We start from the raw sequence: 13,270 nt of genomic DNA on the forward strand, positions 1-13,270 counted from the left end.
CCGCCATTTACGCATCGTGAGAGGATGCATGAAGCGGAGAAAGGCAGCACATCACCACTCGCTCGAACACCAAAGCGCCGCCGGGCGCGCACGGCGAATCGCCAAGGCGAAGGTTTCAAATATGTGAACAGGAAAAATCTGTTCTTGCTGCGTCGATACACCTTCGGCATCTCCTTTGCAGTTGCAGAAAACCTATTTATAGCATTCTCAAAGAGCGTCCTCAGCACTTCACGGTCGATCATGCGCTACATACGACCAAACTCTACAGACAGATCGAACCCAGCTAACACCTCCTGAATCCCACACCGTGCAAAGCTCAGGACAGTCCCCTGCTACACATCAGATTTGAACTACTTCTTCGATGTACATGTAAAACGCGACATATGGTCTACTGGCCTTCCTGTAGGTTGTGTGTCCTCTATCTGAGCGCGCCACAGCAGAGGTCCAAGCCTGACCCCTATGCACTCCTGTCACGATCTCGGTGAGAACAGCACAAATCCATCACGATTAGAGATCGTTTCGAATGAAATGGACGGTGTATATCCCTTTTTGTCAGAAGGAGGTGCTTTGCCGACATCCACTACCGCATCCATTTCATTGACCTCTGCAATCTCCGAAAACTGGCGAAGCGGCGACAGAGGTCGAAACAGGTCAAAGAACGACAGCTGACGACCCAGCATCATGTCGTTTGCCGAGTAGAGAAAGAAACGCGAGATGCCCGGGATGTGATGCAGCCCCGACTCGATCACGTTCGAGTTCAGCGTCGGCAGCACCCACGCCGCATCCTCAGGGCTGAACATATCTGCGTGCGTCACCACACGAAGCTCCGGGAACTTCTCTGTGTCCAGCCACGCAGGCACGTGGTCCACGTCAGACAGCACAAGGTACACGCGCTGCACCAGCGACACAACGCCATCCACAGTGCCAGCGCCGCTCATGTTCACCTGGTACCCAAGCTCACCCAGCCGCTGCACGTCGGCAGCGTGGCGCCTGTGGTACTGCGCAAGCGCACCACTCGAAAGCGCGAACTCGCGCAGCGACCGCAGTGCGTACCGCAGCTCTTCCCAGTCGCGGTACCGCCGCGGCTCGAACGGCAGACCTCGCGCCTTAAGGTTGCGCTCGAACGACGGCGCCTTCGGGTTCACGTATGTGTACACAACGTCCAGCCGCATCGGCGTTGCGACGCGCGTCGCGCTGTCCACAGTCCATAGCGTCGCATCATGCGCAGCGAAAAAGTCGTAGTACGGGCTCCTCGGCCCTTCGTGAGGCGACGCCACGTACGACGCCGCCACGCGCAGGAACGCCTCCTCCACGCTGCCGCCCTCGCTCGCCGAATCGCTGTAGCAGAACCGCGCAGTCGCACTGCTAGGCGAGTACAGCATCAGCACCGTGCTGTCCACCGGCGTCTGAGCAAAGCCGCTGTTCACGCTGCCGGGGGCGGTCTGAAGAGCGCATATCCTATCCGGTATAGATGGAAGCTTCTTAGTAAGGAGGTCGGGTGAGATATACACGAGGAAGAAGGTGAGGCTCGCTAGCACAATGAGTAAACATATTCGCCGCAGCCACGATCCACAACGTTTGTGTGAAAAAGAAGACTGGAGAAACCCTCTCCGCTCTTCACCACTCTTCTTTGTTAGACGAACAGTCATCACGGTGTCCTGTTATTGCCGTGCCGGCCGTAATCTCATCGTGCCTATACGGCAAATGTTCGCCCCCTTCTCTCTTCGTTTCTCTCCCCACCACACTTCCAGTATGTATATGTGGCACTGCTCGTGAGAATGAATGCTCCAGAACCGTTACTCTGCAAGTACTCTCATGTGCTTTTATTCCGGGAGATGATGATGAGACACGTCGATGGCAAAAGGAGGCCCAAAAAGAGAGGGAAGTGGAAAGATTATCGAAGTGACACTGAAATACATCTTTGGTACAGGAGTCGGGTACGCGCGAGATAAAAAATAGCGCACAGAATAAATTGTCAAACTGTTGCGGACGGCCATGCAAGGAGAGCTCTGCGACTGGTCAGCATCAACCATCCGCCTCTTTACCTGCTCGTTCGCGTCTCGGACTCGACATGTACCCGGCACAACGATGAAGTTCAAACAAGCCGAATATCCCGTCCCGCCCCCGAAAGGTACGAGATCTCCCCTTCAGCATGTGCATCTCACCCCATACACCACAGCAGTTCAGCTCCACACACACACTTAAGCCCACGAGCCGTCACAAGCCCACAGCGCGGCGCGCCAAAAATCAGCAAACAAGCAGCACAGCAATCACAACCCCCTCGTCAGACAACGGCCTCTGCCCCCTAGCCCTGCCTGCACGCCTCGTGAGTCGCCCCAGCCCTCCCAACCACCACCAGCCGAGCAGGACACACCCGCGTCATGCCGACACCCTCTCCCCACCCCGTCTGGGTGGTACAGACGCCCTCGGTATGCCCCCACGTCGCTCCGACGCAGCGCCGTCCAGGACGTGGCCGCTGACACCAGTAGCGATACAGTGCATCGACACACACACACACCTTCCGTCGTGGGCGCGCGAGCCTGCCACCATAAGAAGTGGTTTGGCGTTGGCTGGGAGAAAGGGGCGACGCGGCCTCACCACAGAGTGGGGTAGTGGAGACCCCGACTCCATGCTGAAGCAAGCCATCTCCCTCCGTCATCGGGAAGAGAAATGCGGACGAAGGGTAATTAGGAGAGAAAGATGTAGCAGTCACAGACGAAACCGGAAACACCGGGACGGTGATGATTATCACCACCACCGCGAAATACATACATGAGAAGAGTCCTCGTTCGTCGTTACCATTTGTCTGGGCCTGCAGCTCGCAGGTAGTGTTGATGTGTTATCCCCCTCCCCTCCGCCCGCCACGCTCACCAGACCCGCGCTCGCATCAGATCCCTGCCCCTCACAGCACCCGCCACCTCAAGTCTCGTATCTTTCCCATGGGGCTGACGGTGCCTCTTGGATCGCTATGCTCAGAAGCCTGTGAAACAGCACTTGGCACTCTGTATAATTTGCATTTCTCGGAAGATTGTCGTTGAACCCCATGAAGAGCGGTCGCTTCAGCCACTCGTACTGCAAGCGTGACGAAACCAGAACCGCCTTCATGTCGCTGTCGATCATCTCGAACAAGAAGGTATTGTCGCGCCGCGTGTGGTGGAACATGTCGTGTAGCAGGCTGTAGTAGTGTTCGTCGCTCCTCGCTGTCCACACCGGCGAGTTGCTGCTGCACGTGTCGCCAGCCCCAACCTCGGGGATCGCATACAGCGACTTTAGAGCTTCCAGCTCCCGGGCCGGCCGCGCCGGCTCCACAGCACCGCGCACCCACCAGTACCCAAGCTCCAGAGAGAGGTCTGGCCGCTGGAGCTGCGCCCCCCAGGTATTGCCGTACAACGCGCCAAACATCGATATGTCCGCGTGGAAGCCAGACAGTCGTGACGACAGGCGCCGCGCCACGCCCGTTGGGTCTCTCAGGACGTTCGTAGCCCACCACGACTTGAGCGTCCCGCGCACGTCCGCGAACGTGTCGGCCGGCGCGGCGGGCCACATAGAACCCCACAGGTGGCGTTCCATCCCGCGCATCATTGCCACCGCGAATACCGCATACTCGTCGATGGAGGAGTACGGGTACATCTCGCGCTCGTACGCGGAGCGGGTGGTGTTGGTGAAGTCGAAGAACTCCACCTCATTCAGCCGCCGGTACACCTCACGGTCCACCAGCTGCGGGGTGTGGGCATACCCAAATGGGGGTGCGATGCCATGGAGGCGCATCGACGACAAATAGTAGTAGTAGTCGCTCCTCACGCCTGATCCACGCGGCGTCAGGCCATATCGCGGGTTGTGCAACCTAAACGCCGTCGTCGTCGCCCATGAGGCAAAGATGACCGTCTCTTGTGACCACCCGTCGCTGCGCCCCTTCGCCTCCAGAGTGGTGCGCGCCTTCTGAAACAGGCAGCTGCCGACCTCCTTGCGAGCACGCATAGCCTCCACACGCTCCGACCGTTCCATATACCCGCTAACCCTCTCCTGTGTGTCGCTGTGAAGAACTGGCTCAAACAGCAAGGCGGCACGCCCGGTCTCACTCGACGTGTGGAGAGTATTCGCCGAGCCCTCGCTGCCCCGACTTAGACTGTACAGGTGCAAGCGCTGGCGAAGCGGCGACAGAGGTCGAAACAGGTCAAAGAACGACAGCTGACGACCCAGCATCATGTCGTTTGCCGAGTAGAGAAAGAAACGCGAGATGCCCGGGATGTGATGCAGCCCCGACTCGATCACGTTCGAGTTCAGCGTCGGCAGCACCCACGCCGCATCCTCAGGGCTGAACATATCTGCGTGCGTCACCACACGAAGCTCCGGGAACTTCTCTGTGTCCAGCCACGCAGGCACGTGGTCCACGTCAGACAGCACAAGGTACACGCGCTGCACCAGCGACACAACGCCATCCACAGTGCCAGCGCCGCTCATGTTCACCTGGTACCCAAGCTCACCCAGCCGCTGCACGTCGGCAGCGTGGCGCCGGTGGTACTGCGCAAGCGCACCACTCGAAAGCGCGAACTCGCGCAGCGACCGCAGTGCGTACCGCAGCTCTTCCCAGTCGCGGTACCGCCGCGGCTCGAACGGCAGACCCCGCATATAAAGGTTATAACGGAACGACGACGCCTTCGGGTTCACGTATGTGTACACAACGTCCAGCCGCATCGGCGTTGCGACGCGCGTCGCGCTGTCCACAGTCCATAGCGTCGCATCATGCGCAGCGAAAAAGTCGTAGTACGGGCTCCTCGGCCCTTCGTGAGGCGACGCCACGTACGACGCCGCCACGCGCAGGAACGCCTCCTCCACGCTGCCGCCCTCGCTCGCCGAATCGCTGTAGCAGAACCGCGCAGTCGCACTGCTAGGCGAGTACAGCATCAGCACCGTGCTGTCCACCGGCGTCTGAGCAAAGCCGCTGTTCACGCTGCCGGGGGCGGTCTGAAGAGCGCATATCCTATCCGGTATAGATGGAAGCTCCTGAGTAAGGAGGTCGGGTGAGATATACACGAGGAAGAAGGTGAGGCTCGCTAGCACAATGAGTAAACATATTCGCCGCAGCCACGATCCACAACGTTTGTGTGAAAAAGAAGACTGGAGAAACCCTCTCCGCTCCTCACCACTCTTCTTTGTTAGACGAACAGTCATCACGGTGTCCTGTTATTGCCGTGCCGGCCGTAATCTCATCGTAGCTATACGGCAAATGTTCGCCCCCTTCTCTCTTCGTTTCTCTCCCCACCACACTTCCAGTATGTATATGTGGCACTGCTCGTGAGAATGAATGCTCCAGAACCGTTACTCTGCAAGTACTCTCATGTGCTTTTATTCCGGGAGATGATGATGAGACACGTCGATGGCAAAAGGAGGCCCAAAAAGAGAGGGAAGTGGAAAGACTATCGAAGTGACACTGAAATACATCTTTGGTACAGGAGTCGGGTACGCGCGAGATAAAAAATAGCGCACAGAATAAATTGTCAAACTGTTGCGAACGGCCATGCAAGGAGAGCTCTGCGACTGGTCAGCATCAACCATCCGCCCCTTTACCTGCTCGTTCGCGTCTCGGACTCGACATGTACCCGGCACAACGATGAAGTTCAAACAAGCCGAATATCCCGTCCCGCCCCCGAAAGGTACGAGATCTCCCCTTCAGCATGTGCATCTCACCCCATACACCACAGCAGTTCAGCTCCACACACACACTTAAGCCCACGAGCCGTCACAAGCCCACAGCGCGGCGCGCCAAAAATCAGCAAACAAGCAGCACAGCAATCACAACCCCCTCGTCAGACAACGGCCTCTGCCCCCTAGCCCTGCCTGCACGCCTCGTGAGTCGCCCCAGCCCTCCCAACCACCACCAGCCGAGCAGGACACACCCGCGTCATGCCGACACCCTCTCCCCACCCCGTCTGGGTGGTACAGACGCCCTCGGTATGCCCCCACGTCGCTCCGACGCAGCGCCGTCCAGGACGTGGCCGCTGACACCAGTAGCGATACAGTGCATCGACACACACACACACACCTTCCGTCGTGGGCGCGCGAGCCTGCCACCATAAGAAGTGGTTTGGCGTTGGCTGGGAGAAAGGGGCGACGCGGCCTCACCACAGAGTGGGGTAGTGGAGACCCCGACTCCATGCTGAAGCAAGCCATCTCCCTCCGTCATCGGGGAGAGAAATGCGGACGAAGGGTAATTAGGAGAGAAAGATGTAGCAGTCACAGACGAAACCGGAAACACCGGGACGGTGATGATTATCACCACCACCGCGAAATACATACATGAGAAGAGTCCTCGTTCGTCGTTACCATTTGTCTGGGACTGCAGCTCACAGGTAGTGTTGATGTGTTATCCCCCTCCCCTCCGCCCGCCACGCTCACCAGACCCGCGCTCGCATCAGATCCCTGCCCCTCACAGCACCCGCCACCTCAAGTCTCGTATCTTTCCCATGGGGCTGACGGTGCCTCTTGGATCGCTATGTTCATAAGCCTGTGAAACAGCACTTGGTACTCTGTATAATTTCCATTTATTGGAAGATTGTCGTTGAACCCCATGAAGAGCGGTCGCTTCAGCCACTCGTGCTGCAAGCGTGACGAAACCAGAACCGCCTTCATGTCGCTGGTAATCATCTCGAACAAGAAGGTATTGTCGCGCCGCGTGTGATGGAACATGTCGTGTAGCAGGCTGTAGTAGTGTTCGTCGCTCCTCGCTGTCCACACCGGCGAGTTGCTGCTGCACGTGTCGCCAGCCCCAACCTCGGGGATCGCATACAGCGACTTTAGAGCTTCCAGCTCCCGGGCCGGCCGCGCCGGCTCCACAGCACCGCGCACCCACCAGTACCCAAGCTCCAGAGAGAGGTCTGGCCGCTGGAGCTGCGCCCCCCAGGTATTGCCGTACAACGCGCCAAACATCGATATGTCCGCGTGGAAGCCAGACAGTCGTGACGACAGGCGCCGCGCCACGCCCGTTGGGTCTCTCAGAACGTTCGTAGCCCACCACGACTTGAGCGTCCCGCGCACGTCCGCGAACGTGTCGGCCGGCGCGGCGGGCCACATAGAACCCCACAGGTGGCGTTCCATCCCGCGCATCATTGCCACCGCGAATACCGCATACTCGTCGATGGAGGAGTACGGGTACATCTCGCGCTCGTACGCGGAGCGGGTGGTGTTGGTGAAGTCGAAGAACTCCACCTCATTCAGCCGCCGGTACACCTCACGGTCCACCAGCTGCGGGGTGTGGGCATACCCAAATGGGGGTGCGATGCCATGGAGGCGCATCGACGACAAATAGTAGTAGTAGTCGCGACTCACGCCTGCTCCACGCGGCGTCAGGCCATATCGCGGGTTGTGCAACCTAAACGCCGTCGTCGTCGCCCATGAGGCAAAGATGACCGTCTCTTGTGACCACCCGTCGCTGCGCCCCTTCGCCTCCAGAGTGGTGCGCGCCTTCTGAAACAGGCAGCTGCTGACCACCTTGCGAGCACGCATAGCCTCCACTCGCTCCGACCGTTCCATATACTCGCTAAAATTCGCTTTTGTGGAGCTGTGAAGAACTGGCTCAAACAGCAAGGCGGCACGCCCGGTCTCACTCGACGTGTGGAGAGTATTCGCCGAGCCCTCGCTGCCCCGACTTAGACTGTACAGGTGCAAGCGCTGGCGAAGCGGCGACAGAGGTCGAAACAGGTCAAAGAACGACAGCTGACGACCCAGCATCATGTCGTTTGCCGAGTAGAGAAAGAAACGCGAGATGCCCGGGATGTGATGCAGCCCCGACTCGATCACGTTCGAGTTCAGCGTCGGCAGCACCCACGCCGCATCCTCAGGGCTGAACATATCTGCGTGCGTCACCACACGAAGCTCCGGGAACTTCTCTGTGTCCAGCCACGCAGGCACGTGGTCCACGTCAGACAGCACAAGGTACACGCGCTGCACCAGCGACACAACGCCATCCACAGTGCCAGCGCCGCTCATGTTCACCTGGTACCCAAGCTCACCCAGCCGCTGCACGTCGGCAGCGTGGCGCCGGTGGTACTGCGCAAGCGCACCACTCGAAAGCACGAACTCGCGCAGCGACCGCAGTGCGTACCGCAGCTCTTCCCAGTCGCGGTACCGCCACGGCTCGAACGACAGACCTCGCGCCTTAAGGTTGCGCTCGAACGACGGCGCCTTCGGGTTCACGTATGTGTACACAACGTCCAGCCGCATCGGCGTTGCGACGCGCGTCGCGCTGTCCACAGTCCATAGCGTCGCATCATGCGCAGCGAAAAAGTCGTAGTACGGGCTCCTCGGCCCTTCGTGAGGCGACGCCACGTACGACGCCGCCACGCGCAGGAACGCCTCCTCCACGCTGCCGCCCTCGCTCGGCGAATCGCTGTAGCAGAACCGCGCAGTCGCACTGCTAGGCGAGTACAGCATCAGCACCGTGCTGTCCACCGGCGTCTGAGCAAAGCCGCTGTTCACGCTGCCGGGGGCAGTCTGAAGAGCGCATATCCTATCCGGTACAGATGGAAGCTCCTGAGTAAGGAGGTCGGGTGAGATATACACGAGGAAGAAGGTGAGGCTCGCTAGCAGAATGAGTAAACATATTCGCCGCAGCCACGATCCACGACGTTTGTGTGAAAAAGAAGACTGGAGAAACCCTCTCCGCTCTTCACCACTCTTCTTTGTTAGACGAACAGTCATCACGGTGTCCTGTTATTGCCGTGCCGGCCGTAATCTCATCGTGCCTATACGGCAAATGTTCGCCCCCTTCTCTCTTCGTTTCTCTCCTCACCACACTTCCAGTATGTATATGTGGCACTGCTCGTGAGAATGAATGCTCCAGAACCGTTACTCTGCAAGTACTCTCATGTGCTTTTATTCCGGGAGATGATGATGAGACACGTCGATGGCAAAAGGAGGCCCAAAAAGAGAAGGAAGTGGAAAGACTATCGAAGTGACACTGAAATACATCTTTGGTACAGGAGTCGGGTACGCGCGAGATAAAAAATAGCGCACAGAATAAATTGTCAAACTGTTGCGGACGGCCATGCAAGGAGAGCTCTGCGACTGGTCAGCATCAACCATCCGCCCCTTTACCTGCTCGTTCGCGTCTCGGACTCGACATGTACCCGGCACAACGATGAAGTTCAAACAAGCCGAATATCCCGTCCCGCCCCCGAAAGGTACGAGATCTCCCCTTCAGCATGTGCATCTCACCCCATACACCACAGCAGTTCAGCTCCACACACACACTTAAGCCCACGAGCCGTCACAAGCCCACAGCGCGGCGCGCCAAAAATCAGCAAACAAGCAGCACAGCAATCACAACCCCCTCGTCAGACAACGGCCTCTGCCCCCTAGCCCTGCCTGCACGCCTCGTGAGTCGCCCCAGCCCTCCCAACCACCACCAGCCGAGCAGGACACACCCGCGTCATGCCGACACCCTCTCCCCACCCCGTCTGGGTGGTACAGACGCCCTCGGTATGCCCCCACGTCGCTCCGACGCAGCGCCGTCCAGGACGTGGCCGCTGACACCAGTAGCGATACAGTGCATCGACACACACACACACACCTTCCGTCGTGGGCGCGCGAGCCTGCCACCATAAGAAGTGGTTTGGCGTTGGCTGGGAGAAAGGGGCGACGCGGCCTCACCACAGAGTGGGGTAGTGGAGACCCCGACTCCATGCTGAAGCAAGCCATCTCCCTCCGTCATCGGGGAGAGAAATGCGGACGAAGGGTAATTAGGAGAGAAAGATGTAGCAGTCACAGACGAAACCGGAAACACCGGGACGGTGATGATTATCACCACCACCGCGAAATACATACATGAGAAGAGTCCTCGTTCGTCGTTACCATTTGTCTGGGACTGCAGCTCACAGGTAGTGTTGATGTGTTATCCCCCTCCCCTCCGCCCGCCACGCTCACCAGACCCGCGCTCGCATCAGATCCCTGCCCCTCACAGCACCCGCCACCTCAAGTCTCGTATCTTTCCCATGGGGCTGACGGTGCCTCTTGGATCGCTATGCTCAGAAGCCTGTGAAACAGCACTTGGTACTCTGTATAATTTCCATTTATTGGAAGATTGTCGTTGAACCCCATGAAGAGCGGTCGCTTCAGCCACTCGTACTGCAAGCGTGACGAAACCAGAACCGCCTTCATGTCGCTGTCGATCATCTCGAACAAGAAGGTATTGTCGCGCCGCGTGTGATGGAACATGTCGTGTAGCAGGCTGTAGTAGTGTTCGTCGCTCCTCGCTGTCCACACCGGCGAGTTGCTGCTGCACGTGTCGCCAGCCCCAACCTCGGGGATCGCATACAGCGACTTTAGAGCTTCCAGCTCCCGGGCCGGCCGCGCCGGCTCCACAGCACCGCGCACCCACCAGTACCCAAGCTCCAGAGAGAGGTCTGGCCGCTGGAGCTGCGCCCCCCAGGTATTGCCGTACAACGCGCCAAACATCGATATGTCCGCGTGGAAGCCAGACAGTCGTGACGACAGGCGCCGCGCCACGCCCGTTGGGTCTCTCAGAACGTTCGTAGCCCACCACGACTTGAGCGTCCCGCGCACGTCCGCGAACGTGTCGGCCGGCGCGGCGGGCCACATAGAACCCCACAGGTGGCGTTCCATCCCGCGCATCATTGCCACCGCGAATACCGCATACTCATCGATGGAGGAGTACGGGTACATCTCGCGCTCGTACGCGGAGCGGGTGGTGTTGGTGAAGTCGAAGAACTCCACCTCATTCAGCCGCCGGTACACCTCACGGTCCACCAGCTGCGGGGTGTGGGCATACCCAAATGGGGGTGCGATGCCATGGAGGCGCATCGACGACAAATAGTAGTAGTAGTCGCTATTCACGCCTGCTCCACGCGGCGTCAGGCCATATCGCGGGTTGTGCAACCTAAACGCCTTCGTCGTCGCCCATGGGGCAAAGATGACTGTCTCTTGTGACCACCCGTCGCTGCGCCCCTTCGCCTCCAGAGTGGTGCGCGCCTTCTGAAACAGGCAGCTGCCGACCTCCTTGCGAGCACGCATAGCCTCCACACGCTCCGACCGTTCCATATACCCGCTAACCCTCTCCTGTGTGTCGCTGTGAAGAACTGGCTCAAACAGCAAGGCGGCACGCCCGGTCTCACTCGACGTGTGGAGAGTATTCGCCGAGCCCTCGCTGCCCCGACTTAGACTGTACAGGTGCAAGCGCTGGCGAAGCGGCGACAGAGGTCGAAACAGGTCAAAGAACGACAGCTGACGACCCAGCATCATGTCGTTTGCCGAGTAGAGAAAGAAACGCGAGATGCCCGGGATGTGATGCAGCCCCGACTCGATCACGTTCGAGTTCAGCGTCGGCAGCACCCACGCCGCATCCTCAGGGCTGAACATATCTGCGTGCGTCACCACACGAAGCTCCGGGAACTTCTCTGTGTCCAGCCACGCAGGCACGTGGTCCACGTCAGACAGCACAAGGTACACGCGCTGCACCAGCGACACAACGCCATCCACAGTGCCAGCGCCGCTCATGTTCACCTGGTACCCAAGCTCACCCAGCCGCTGCACGTCGGCAGCGTGGCGCCGGTGGTACTGCGCAAGCGCACCACTCGAAAGCACGAACTCGCGCAGCGACCGCAGTGCGTACCGCAGCTCTTCCCAGTCGCGGTACCGCCACGGCTCGAACGACAGACCTCGCGCCTTAAGGTTGCGCTCGAACGACGGCGCCTTCGGGTTCACGTATGTGTACACAACGTCCAGCCGCATCGGCGTTGCGACGCGCGTCGCGCTGTCCACAGTCCATAGCGTCGCATCATGCGCAGCGAAAAAGTCGTAGTACGGGCTCCTCGGCCCTTCGTGAGGCGACGCCACGTACGACGCCGCCACGCGCAGGAACGCCTCCTCCACGCTGCCGCCCTCGCTCGCCGAATCGCTGTAGCAGAACCGCGCAGTCGCACTGCTAGGCGAGTACAGCATCAGCACCGTGCTGTCCACCGGCGTCTGAGCAAAGCCGCTGTTCACGCTGCCGGGGGCGGTCTGAAGAGCGCATATCCTATCCGGTATAGATGGAAGCTTCTTAGTAAGGAGGTCGGGTGAGATATACACGAGGAAGAAGGTGAGGCTCGCTAGCACAATGAGTAAACATATTCGCCGCAGCCACGATCCACGACGTTTGTGTGAAAAAGAAGACTGGAGAAACCCTCTCCGCTCTTCCCCACTCTTCTTTGTGACATGAACAGTCATCACGGTGTCCTGTTATTGCCGTGCCGGCCGTAATCTCATCGTACCTATACGGCAAATGTTCGCCCCCTTCTCTCTTCGTTTCTCTCCCCACCACACTTCCAGTATGTATATGTGGCACTGCTCGTGAGAATGAATGCTCCAGAACCGTTACTCTGCAAGTACTCTCATGTGCTTTTATTCCGGGAGATGATGATGAGACACGTCGATGGCAAAAGGAGGCCCAAAAAGAGAGGGAAGTGGAAAGACTATCGAAGTGACACTGAAATACATCTTTGGTACAGGAGTCGGGTACGCGCGAGATAAAAAATAGCGCACAGAATAAATTGTCAAACTGTTGCGGACGGCCATGCAAGGAGAGCTCTGCGACTGGTCAGCATCAACCATCCGCCCCTTTACCTGCTCGTTCGCGTCTCGGACTCGACATGTACCCGGCACAACGATGAAGTTCAAACAAGCCGAATATCCCGTCCCGCCCCCGAAAGGTACGAGATCTCCCCTTCAGCATGTGCATCTCACCCCATACACCACAGCAGTTCAGCTCCACACACACACTTAAGCCCACGAGCCGTCACAAGCCCACAGCGCGGCGCGCCAAAAATCAGCAAACAAGCAGCACAGCAATCACAACCCCCTCGTCAGACAACGGCCTCTGCCCCCTAGCCCTGCCTGCACGCCTCGTGAGTCGCCCCAGCCCTCCCAACCACCACCAGCCGAGCAGGACACACCCGCGTCATGCCGACACCCTCTCCCCACCCCGTCTGGGTGGTACAGACGCCCTCGGTATGCCCCCACGTCGCTCCGACGCAGCGCCGTCCAGGACGTGGCCGCTGACACCAGTAGCGATACAGTGCATCGACACACACACACACCTTCCGTCGTGGGCGCGCGAGCCTGCCACCATAAGAAGTGGTTTGGCGTTGGCTGGGAGAAAGGGGCGACGCGGCCTCACCACAGAGTGGGGTAGTGGAGACCCCGACTCCATGCTGAAGCAAGCCATCTCCCTCCGTCATCGGGGAGAGAAATGCGGACGAAGGGTAATTAGGAGAGA

The 13,270-nt window shown here is 59.0% G+C and overlaps 4 protein-coding genes across 4 annotated transcripts; all 4 read right to left on the reverse strand.

Moving 5' to 3' along the window:
• Positions 1 to 470: 470 nt before the first annotated feature.
• On the reverse strand, positions 471 to 1,649 carry JKF63_04885 (uncharacterized protein; the record flags this gene model as incomplete). Its single annotated transcript, XM_067900856.1, has 1 exon — positions 471 to 1,649. One exon carries the CDS (start codon positions 1,647 to 1,649, stop codon positions 471 to 473), a length of 1,179 nt encoding a protein of 392 aa, XP_067757056.1.
• A 1,270-nt stretch (positions 1,650 to 2,919) lies between these two features.
• Positions 2,920 to 5,172, reverse strand: JKF63_04886 (uncharacterized protein; the record flags this gene model as incomplete). Its single annotated transcript, XM_067900857.1, has 1 exon — positions 2,920 to 5,172. One exon carries the CDS (start codon positions 5,170 to 5,172, stop codon positions 2,920 to 2,922), a length of 2,253 nt encoding a protein of 750 aa, XP_067757057.1.
• A 1,272-nt stretch (positions 5,173 to 6,444) lies between these two features.
• Positions 6,445 to 8,697, reverse strand: JKF63_04887 (uncharacterized protein; the record flags this gene model as incomplete). The annotated part of the gene is made up of 1 exon (XM_067900858.1): positions 6,445 to 8,697. One exon carries the CDS (start codon positions 8,695 to 8,697, stop codon positions 6,445 to 6,447), a length of 2,253 nt encoding a protein of 750 aa, XP_067757058.1.
• A 1,272-nt stretch (positions 8,698 to 9,969) lies between these two features.
• Positions 9,970 to 12,222, reverse strand: JKF63_04888 (uncharacterized protein; the record flags this gene model as incomplete). Its single annotated transcript, XM_067900859.1, has 1 exon — positions 9,970 to 12,222. One exon carries the CDS (start codon positions 12,220 to 12,222, stop codon positions 9,970 to 9,972), a length of 2,253 nt encoding a protein of 750 aa, XP_067757059.1.
• Between the last annotated feature and the right edge of the window lie 1,048 nt (positions 12,223 to 13,270).

The sequence above is a fragment of the Porcisia hertigi genome, chromosome 23 (genome assembly GCF_017918235.1).
Source record: "Porcisia hertigi strain C119 chromosome 23, whole genome shotgun sequence".
Classification (NCBI taxonomy): domain Eukaryota; phylum Euglenozoa; class Kinetoplastea; order Trypanosomatida; family Trypanosomatidae; genus Porcisia; species Porcisia hertigi.